The 9,256-nt window shown below is 24.7% G+C and overlaps 9 protein-coding genes and 1 pseudogene across 9 annotated transcripts in view; 6 read left to right on the top strand and 4 right to left on the bottom strand.

Annotated features, from left to right (window-relative positions):
- The window catches only part of EHI_014300 (uncharacterized protein), a gene marked incomplete at both ends in the record, with an annotated part of 999 nt that extends 104 nt beyond the window's left edge, over nt 1-895 (top strand). Inside the window, one exon of the mRNA XM_649951.2 lies at nt 1-895. This exon is cut by the window's left edge and continues 104 nt beyond it. Within this exon, the coding sequence (XP_655043.2) occupies nt 1-895 (895 nt within the window).
- A 54-nt stretch (nt 896-949) lies between these two features.
- EHI_014290 (uncharacterized protein) lies at nt 950-1,732 on the bottom strand (the record flags this gene model as incomplete). Its single annotated transcript, XM_649952.1, has 1 exon — nt 950-1,732. One exon carries the CDS (start codon nt 1,730-1,732, stop codon nt 950-952), a length of 783 nt encoding a protein of 260 aa, XP_655044.1.
- A 717-nt stretch (nt 1,733-2,449) lies between these two features.
- Nucleotides 2,450-3,410, top strand: EHI_014280 (uncharacterized protein; the record flags this gene model as incomplete). Its single annotated transcript, XM_649953.2, has 1 exon — nt 2,450-3,410. The coding sequence occupies one exon, from the start codon at nt 2,450-2,452 to the stop codon at nt 3,389-3,391; it is 942 nt and encodes a 313-aa protein (XP_655045.1). The 3' UTR covers nt 3,392-3,410.
- Nucleotides 3,411-3,472: 62 nt separating this feature from the next.
- On the bottom strand, nt 3,473-4,156 carry EHI_014270 (uncharacterized protein; the record flags this gene model as incomplete). Its single annotated transcript, XM_649954.1, has 1 exon — nt 3,473-4,156. One exon carries the CDS (start codon nt 4,154-4,156, stop codon nt 3,473-3,475), a length of 684 nt encoding a protein of 227 aa, XP_655046.1.
- Nucleotides 4,157-4,283: 127 nt separating this feature from the next.
- On the bottom strand, nt 4,284-4,796 carry EHI_014260 (annotated as a pseudogene).
- Nucleotides 4,797-4,933: 137 nt separating this feature from the next.
- EHI_014250 (uncharacterized protein) lies at nt 4,934-5,548 on the bottom strand (the record flags this gene model as incomplete). Its single annotated transcript, XM_649955.1, has 1 exon — nt 4,934-5,548. The coding sequence occupies one exon, from the start codon at nt 5,546-5,548 to the stop codon at nt 4,934-4,936; it is 615 nt and encodes a 204-aa protein (XP_655047.1).
- A 136-nt stretch (nt 5,549-5,684) lies between these two features.
- Nucleotides 5,685-6,647, top strand: EHI_014240 (RNA recognition motif domain containing protein; the record flags this gene model as incomplete). Its single annotated transcript, XM_649956.1, has 1 exon — nt 5,685-6,647. One exon carries the CDS (start codon nt 5,685-5,687, stop codon nt 6,645-6,647), a length of 963 nt encoding a protein of 320 aa, XP_655048.1.
- Nucleotides 6,648-7,098: 451 nt separating this feature from the next.
- EHI_014230 (uncharacterized protein) lies at nt 7,099-7,975 on the top strand (the record flags this gene model as incomplete). The annotated part of the gene is made up of 3 exons (XM_649957.2): nt 7,099-7,140; nt 7,308-7,649; nt 7,733-7,975. 3 exons carry the CDS (start codon nt 7,099-7,101, stop codon nt 7,973-7,975), a joined length of 627 nt encoding a protein of 208 aa, XP_655049.2.
- A 139-nt stretch (nt 7,976-8,114) lies between these two features.
- Nucleotides 8,115-8,776, top strand: EHI_014220 (small Rab GTPase, putative; the record flags this gene model as incomplete). Its single annotated transcript, XM_649958.2, has 2 exons — nt 8,115-8,267; nt 8,324-8,776. 2 exons carry the CDS (start codon nt 8,115-8,117, stop codon nt 8,774-8,776), a joined length of 606 nt encoding a protein of 201 aa, XP_655050.2.
- A 77-nt stretch (nt 8,777-8,853) lies between these two features.
- The window catches only part of EHI_014210 (uncharacterized protein), a gene marked incomplete at both ends in the record, with an annotated part of 655 nt that continues 252 nt past the window's right edge, over nt 8,854-9,256 (top strand). Inside the window, 2 exons of the mRNA XM_001913508.1 lie at nt 8,854-8,862; nt 8,912-9,256. The exon at nt 8,912-9,256 is cut by the window's right edge and continues 252 nt beyond it. Coding sequence (XP_001913543.1) covers nt 8,854-8,862; nt 8,912-9,256 — 354 coding nt within the window. The remainder of the gene's footprint in view (nt 8,863-8,911) is intronic.

Below are 9,256 nucleotides of genomic sequence, written 5' to 3'. Positions count from 1 at the left end.
TATTGATTGTAGTGGGTTTTCATTAAATTTTAATTCAAATGATTATTGGAATAAAATAATTAAAACAATACATTATATATTATCACAACCTGAAATTAAACAAAATATTTCTGTTTATTTACTTCATCCAACAAAATTAGTTATTAATTCATTTCAATCTTTATTTAAAGAAGAAAATATTCAAATTATTGACAATTATAATATTTTAGAATTAAAATGGGGAGAATCAAATACTTTAATCCCTGAAGACAGTAAAAATTTTGTTAAAACAAATCAAATTCAAATTTATAAAGAACAAAAAGGAAAAATGAATGAAGAACAATTAATAATGAGTTTAGTTGAAATTATGAGTATTAAAAAAAATAAAATTCAATGGGAATTAGAATATAAAGATATTGATAAAATTATGTTATATGAACAAAAAATGAATTATGCTATTATTCGTAGTTTTACTGAAGGAAAATTAAATACTATTCAAATTAAATTTGATACTATTACTACTAAAGATGAATTTATTAAAAAATTATATGAATCTTGTTTTTATCGTTCTATGTTAGATAATAATTGTTTAATCGTTTATGCTGAAAATATTAGTATTAAAAAAGGTAAAAAAGTTATTGGAAATAGTTGTATTCTTATGATTTGTTTAGATAGTTTTATTGTAAAAAAAGGTAATGAAATTGAATTGTCTATTGGATTTGCTGCTATAGAAAGAGTAAGTGTATTACCATATAATGATTTAACTTCTAAAATTCAAATTTGTTATAAAGATGTAAAAGATCCATTATTAAATAGTACTATTAAAGAATGGTTAATTGAAAAGAAAAATGAACAAATTAGAGAGAAATTAAATTATATGATTGAAAAATTTAATGAAACAAAAAATCAAATGTAATTGAATTTCTTTTATTGTTTATTTATTATTTCATTTTTCTTTTTATCATTTTTCTTAATACATTTTAATTGCAATAATTCTTTCTGGAATAAAATCATAGGTAGATATTAATGGATGTTTATCTCCATTATATTCATATGAAAATGGTTCACAAGAACTTCTCCCTATACCTTGTGTTTTTGCAATTTGTATATCAACCCCTTCACCAAATGTAATTAAAAAATCATTTTCCGCATTATATAAACAATATGATTCACCAATTTTATTTCCTTTAAAAGGAAATTTTAATTTTTGATATCTTTTATTTTTATATAATGAAAAGACAAATGCTTTAGGATCATTAATTTCAATATTAACTTCTTTTATTCTATGAGAAATAAATCCTCCAAAAATATCTTGATTAGTTGCAATCACTATGATAAATAAATGTGACTTTTTCATGACTTTTCTTGAAAAAATTTCATTTCCTATTTCAAACCCTTCAATATCTGAATCAAAAAGAATTTCCATTCGTTTTCTTTCACTCCATTCTTCTAATGTCTTAATGATTTCTTTTTGTTTTAATTCGTCATCTGAAAATGGATAAATGGTTTGTTCTTCTTTATCATATAATTTATTTGTTAAAGAACTTTCATTAATACTTAGTGTCTTAGAAAATGTTTTACTAATAAAAGGTAATATTGGAATAAGTGTATTTGAAGATTCTTTCTTTACTACTTTTTGACATTGTTGTTCAAAGATATTCTCTATAATCTGAAAAATTACTTTATATTCATTATCTTCTAATGAAGTGATTCTTTGTTTTAATTCAGAAAGAACTGTTGAAGAAATTTCCATTTTAATTTAATTAAGTTCTTTTGGGTTTTTTATTCCTTTTTTTTTTGTTTTTTATATTTCTTAAAAAATGATCCAAAAATGAATCGAATATTAGTAGTATCTTTTTTGTGCTATTTTTTTGGCTGTTTTAGTTTTATTGTCTGGACCGTTAGTTTTTGCCTTAGTTATACTTATTTGAGTTATTTTTGTTGTTGATCAGAATCTCAGTTTTGTTTAATAGTTTTTATTTTTAGTTTTTACAAGTGAGTTGACTACTATTAAAAGAAGCATGACTAATCTAACGTATTGCACCATGACTATGTTCTAATGTTGGACATAATAAACCGCTCTCTGAATGTAAATTTATAATATATGAAACCATATCTCTACCAGTAAATAAACGACCAATTCATCTCTACAAAATACAGTTATTCAACTAAAAAAATAGACAATAAAATAGAGTTATGAAAGATAAGATTAGGAAAATGAAAGAATAAAGAAGAGACAAAACAAAACATAAGAAGAAGATAAAGAAAATAAAAATGAAATATTATTTGAACATTAGTCAATTTCTTTTATTCATTTTATCCTTTTTCTTCTAAATTACAATAAAACTAATATCAAGTCTATATAACTCATATTCATTTTTGTTTCTTAAGAGAATTAAGTTATTAGAATAGACTTTATTGAAACTTATAGACTTAAAAATATCTTTAAAGAATCTTTAAAACAACTAAGATGGGAAATACTAATACACAACCTCTTCATGAAACAAAAGATGATGAAGATATGTCTGTTATTAAAGAAAAAATAAAACCGCAAGTTGATATTCAAGAACAACAAATAACCAAGAATATAACTTATAAAGGAATAGACTATCAAACTAAAAGTTGCAATGAAGTAGTTAACAATCCATATAAACAATGGTCATGTTTATTTCATTCATTCAATGAATCTGATGAACAACACAAACATTATACTGAACAAGGCTTTGTATCGGAAAAAATGGATTATAAAGACTGTCCTAATATGAATAATTTTATTGAACATTCAGTTGAAAAATATTATGTAAAAAAGAGAGTAGATACTAAAAAAAAAAATAGTAACAGAACCAAATCTGGACCTTCATCAAGATTTTCTCCATTCTTAGTTCCTATATTACCTAAACCTGCTTCAATAAAAGAAATACATAAAGTCAATAAATTAAAGAAATGGACTAATTTGTCATATTTTAGAATGGTGTATTTTAGTGGTATAGATGAGTTATCAACAAGAGGATTTTTAAGTAAAGTCTGTGGATTAAATAATCTATTAATAATTGTTACAACTCCATCAGATGAATGTTTTGGAGTTTTCAATGGTTCAACATTACCAGCTCAAATTACTGGTTTGACGTATATTGAAAGTGAATTTTTCTTTTTTTTTATCTTCACCAATAATGGTGAAAAATTTAAATTTAAAAGAAAAGCAACAAGTCAAACTAAACGTAGTCTTACATTATATCCATCAACTGAACAAGAATTTATATTTTGTGCTTTTTGTTCATTTTGGATTACAAATAAAGGAAGAATAGGAATTCATCCTTTAATGAGAGATCAATTTGATTTAAGTTCTGTTGTAAACCCACTTGGAGGGATAAAGAAAACTATTAAAGAATTAATTGTAGTTCATTGTTATTAATTCTTTATAGACTCTTTGAATTATTTGTTTGAACTATGAAGAAACAAAAATAGAATTAGATGGTCTAAAAAAAAATTTTAATCAATTATTTAACCATTTTTTAGCTTCTTCATTAACAAAAAGTTTTAAGAATGATATTCTTTTAAATGAACATATACATTTACTCCATTGAATATCATCTTTTTTAATATGTGCAATTTGATTGATCATTTCACTTGTAATATTTTCACTTGCAAGAATTTTAAATTTATCAATACCAATATAATTTAAATATTTATTTCTTTCTTCTTCATTTAAATCTTTCCAATTTCTTTCAAAACAATCAAAATTAGATGGAATTTCTTTTGGACATTTTATAGAAGTTTTTATTTCCTGAACATCTTTAGTTAATTTATCTTCTTTATTAATTAATGTTTCAATTGTAACCAATGCATTTGTAGCTTCTTTATTTCCTTTTTCTAATTCAAGAACATAAAGATAATCTTTTTTAGCTTCAAAATATTTTTTAAAATGCATAGAAATTAATGCTCTTCTAAGTAATGCTTTTACATATAATGGATTACATTGTAATGCCAAATCAATATCTTTTTGTGCTTCTTCATACTCTTCTAATTTAATTTCTACAAGTGAACGATTTCCATAATAAATAGACTCTCTTGGATTTTCTTTTATTGCCATTGTATATTGTTCTTTTGCTTCTTTATAACGTTTTTGTTGAAGAAATTCATTTCCCTTTAATTTATATTCTTCTCCTTTACAACCCATTAAATTTATTTTTTTATTTTTTATAGTTTTATTTATTATTATTTTAATTATTAATTCTTTTATTATAAATTTTTATTAAAATAAAAAAAAAAAAACATTCTTAAAATAACAAAAAAAAATAATGCTATTAATTTAATTTGTCCATCTTCTTATACAATTCAGTTATTGCTTCAATACATTTTTGTTCATCTTTAACACAATTTAATGGGAAATATTCGCATGAATGTTTTTTACAAAATTCATCAATCATTTCTTTTTTAACTGAAGGTTGCTTATCTTCATGAAGATTTCCAACAAGAATTACTGGTGCATCAAATCCCATTACTGCACGATCAAAACATTCATAATATTCTTCTAAATCAGCAAATGAAGGACCAATTGTTGTATCAAAAAATAATATAATACCATCTGAATCTTTAACATCATATTCTATCATTCCACGATATTCTTGATTACCAGGACTGTCTAATATTTTTAATTTATATGTTTTACTTCCCATAATAAGGTCATAAAGATACTCTTCATCTAACGTTGAAATATGAAATTGGTCATGTTTTTGGTGAAGTAATGTTTTAATAAATGCAGTTTTCCCAGTTTCTCCATCACCACAACAAGTAATTGTTAAAGTTCTTTGAAACATTTTAATTATATTATCTTAGTTCTACAGGGTTTTTAAATAATCTTTTCTTTATATTGACGTTTGTACCACGTCAATTGAAAAATAACAGAATATCTAATGAATAAATTAAAGATAAAATCAAATTCAGGGTTCATTGTTTATTTCAATTGTTTTTCTTTTGCCTCCTTTTTAATATTTCTTTTGATTTGTTTTTTTAGTTTACGTTCTTGTTTTTTCTCTTTACGAGTTTTTTTCTTTTCTATTTTTCGTGGTTTAGTTTCTTCTACTTTCTTTTCTATTTTTTGTGATTTACTTTCTTCTACTTTCTTTTCTATGTTATGTTGTTTTTGGTGGTTTAATGCTTTTTTCATTTCTTTTGATTTAGTCAAATGATTAAAAAATCCCATTAACTCGCTCCTAATTTGTTGTTCTTCTTCATCTCCTAAGTCATCTTCCTCTAAACTTTCTGCTTCCAATTCTTGGTCTTCTTCTTCCATATCATCATCATCCTCATTTTCATTTTGTTCTTCTTCATTATTATTATCATTTTCATCACTTTCCATTGTTGGGTCCTTTTCTGATGACTCATCCATTTCATCATAATTCATTTCTCCTTCTTCAAGGGAACTTTCTGCATCTTTATCTTCAGTCTCTTTATTTTTTTTTACTTTGACAACAAGCTTATTTGTTTTTTCCTTTTTTTTTTCTTTTTTTTCTTCTGTAGCATGTTTCTTATTAAAATAAGCAGCAAATATACCTTTTCTATCAGACATAATCAATTAATTTATTCTAAGATATATGAAAAGAAAAAATTATGAATTTAAATTGTATAAATTGTTTTATTAATTTTTTTTTGCTAAAGAAATAATATTAATAAAAAACATTATGTGAACTAGAAAAAGAAATAAAATGAACCGAAGGTTGTTTGTTGGAAACTTAGAATATCAAATTAAAAACTTTGAACTGAAAGAGTTTTTTGAAAGGTTTGGAAAGGTGGTTGATGTTGTAATTATGGAAAGATATGATGGTGCTTCAAAAGGATTTGGGTATGTTGAATTTGATACAGAAGAGTCAGCTCAAAAAGCACTTAGAGAAGGTAATAACGAGATGTTAAGAGGTAGAAATATTCGTGTAGACATGGCTACTGAAAGAAAGCAACATGAACATAAGGAACGATCAAGAAGTCGAGAGAGAAACCAACACATTTTCAAGACTGGTGCTCCATTTTCGTTTCGGGATAGTTTTTCAAGAGTAAAAGACTTTCCAGTAAGAAGAGATTTTGACTACTCTAGAAGTTATGAATTTTATAATAAAAATCCACAAAGCTTTGACAAAGAAAGTAAACAAGTTTATTGTACTGATCAAAGATATGACAGAATGAGTTTTGATCCATATGTCAAGAAAAGACAAGAAAATTATGATTTTATTTATGAACCTTTAGAGAGATATCGGTATGATGCATCATTGAGGTCAGATGGTTATATGAGACGAATGGATAAATATCAAGAGAGTTATAAAAGGGGAGGTGAAAGGATAATTCAACGAGATGAATTATGTAATAATGATGGTTTAAGAACCAAAGAAACAAATTTTGGATTAAGTGAAACAGTTATTTTTGTGAGGAATCTTCCATTTAGTATGGATAGTTTTGAATTAAAACAACTATTTGAGCCATGTCATTCTATTGATGCAAGCGTTGTTTATGACAGAGATACAAACAAAAGTAAAGGATATGGTTTTGTTGTTTTTGATACTTCAATTGATCAACATACAGCTATAGAACAGTTTAATAATTATCTTGTAGAAGGTAGAAAAATAATGGTGTTTAAGGCATCTCTTCTTCAAGAAGAAAGAACAAAAGCAATGAGATAACTTCTCAAATAAAGAAGAAGTATCTTTTATTTTACAACAAAAAAAAATATTATTTGTTATTCATTCAACAAGAGAAAATTCAGAAAAATTAAAATAACTGTTTATGTCATCAATAAGGTCTTCTTTTATTGTTATAAAAACAAAACAAAGAAAAAGATTAATCTTTATCCAATCTATTACCTGAAAACTAAACTCTTTTTATTTTTTCTCATCAAAGAATAATAAAAAAAATTTATGTTTTGTTGAAAGGTATATTTTTTATTTTGTTGAAAAAATACATCATTTTTTTGTTTCTCATTCAGTTGATAAAAATAAAATATCACCAAAATTATGAATCATCTAAAGTTAGAATAACAGAAATCAATAGAAAAAGAATTAAAGAGAAATTTTTGTATCTTTTCCAAGGAGGTAAAAAAAGGAAACTAGAAAAGAGAAATTAGAGTCAGTGTTAATGGGGGAAATGAAGCTTATGAATGGTAGTGTTATATACCTTGTTTGTTTTATTTTTATTAACTAAGTTGTTGTATTAATTTTTCAACTTCCTTAATAGATTTCTCATTTTTTATATTAAATTGGTCAATATAAATTCTTTTTAAAAAAGACCTTTTGTTTATTTACAAGTATATTCCTTCATTAGTTAAAACAAAAAGTAACTTATAGATAACAGCGACAACATTAATAATCGTTTTGTCTTATATTTTTGGAGATATTTCTGATTTAATTATTTATGACGGTCAACAATTTCTGCTTTTATGGCAGTTATTAGGACTTTCTCTTTCTGTCACATTTCATATCTTCGAGACTATATCTCTTTGTATTATTATTATTATCACACATCACTTCCTTCAGTCTCAAAGAAGAAAATTTGTTTTTGGTATTTTTCTTATATCAACGTCAGCAGTCTTAACAGCAATTACACTATGTACAGGGATAAATGGAAGTATAGAGTCTATTGATTGGAAATTATTGGACCATTCTCAAAAATTAAGTGTAGAGCAACAAGTTTGTTTGATTTTAAAATATAGTGTTAAGTATTTTTTTTATCTATATGTTTTATAACCTTATGTTATATTAACAAGTTTTAGGGACAATGTTGTTTTAACTCAACCACTTTTGATAGTGAAGAGTGTGGGTGTATTTTAGATGACCAAACTCAATGTACCAAATGTAATTTTGAAGGAGGAAGAAAGTGTTTATGGATATCAATTCTAATTGATTCTATAACAGTTGTTCTGCTTTTGTCGATGGCTCTTTTGTCTTTGCTTCACAGACAAATTAATGATATTGTTAATAAAAATACTGTTGGATATGACCAACTGACTGAATAATAAAACTATTTTTAATATCCTTCTTTAATTTAAGTTATATATAACATAAAAATATTTAATAATATTTTCTAATAAAATAATATTTAGTTAATCGGGAATTATTTTTTGAAGGGAACTTCAGTGTTTAGTTATATAAAAGATGATTCGACCAGCACATAAATCACTAAGAACACGTTCTCAAATTATTGGTAAAAAGGAAATAAGGTTGTTGGTAGTTGGAAGTTCTGGAGTAGGAAAGACAACACTTTGTGATTGTTTTTTTGAAAGTCATCAAAGTCAAGGAGAAGAAACAGTTTGTTAGTTTTTATTTATATTGTTTAGTTTTATTTAAATGGTGTAATAAAGTAGAGAGAAAAACATGTTCAAATTGATAATGATTTTATTAGAATTTCTATTAGTGATATTGTTGGTAAACAATCGTTTTATGCATGTGATAATCCATATGATGGATATGACGCTATATTAGTAATGTACGATATAACTGAGTTAAAATCTTTTACTGATTTAAAAACAATGTGGTTACCAGATATATTTTTATACTGTAATATTGATACACAAATTATTATTATAGGAAATAAAAAGGATCAAGAGATTGATCGTATTATCACACGAAAAGAAGCAGAACAATTTGCACAAGATAGACTTTGTCAATTTTATGAGATTTCAACGAAAGATGATTCTTGTCAATTATTATTTGATTGTATTTCAAGAGATTTTTTACAGTGGTTTGTCTTATACACAATAAATCAATCAATTAACATAATATTTATTGTATTAGTGATATTAAAATTAGAATGTTAATGGTAGGAGATCAAAATGTTGGAAAAACAACATTTATTAGAAAATTTGCATTGCAAGACCCCACAGGGCATGATTTTATGAATGCAGTTTGTTTGATAAGATATTTTTAAATAACAAAAAACATTCATCTTATAGATAACAACTCGGTTTGAAATGGAAAAGATTAAATATGAAATTATCATGATTGATTGGGGATTTTATAATAAATTATTACAAACAAATCCAGCAATTAGTAGAACAATTGAGGCAATATTAATTGTTTATGATATTACAAATGAAGAATCATTTCAAAATATCCATAGAAAATATTATCCTTTAATTAATAATAAATTTAGTGATGTAGCTGGTGTTATTGTAGGATATAAAACAGATCTAGAAGCTCAAAGAAAAATTACAATGGGTGATGCATTAACTTTAGCTGATTGGTTAGGCTATAAATATGTTGAAATGTTTTCAAAAGATACAGAAGACCATTCATCA

The sequence above is a fragment of the Entamoeba histolytica genome, genomic scaffold (genome assembly GCF_000208925.1).
Source record: "Entamoeba histolytica HM-1:IMSS scf_1104750516447 genomic scaffold, whole genome shotgun sequence".
NCBI lineage: Eukaryota > Evosea > Mastigamoebida > Endamoebidae > Entamoeba > Entamoeba histolytica.
The sequence above is the reverse complement of the archived record's forward strand: the minus strand, read 5'-3'. Positions and strand labels throughout refer to the sequence as shown.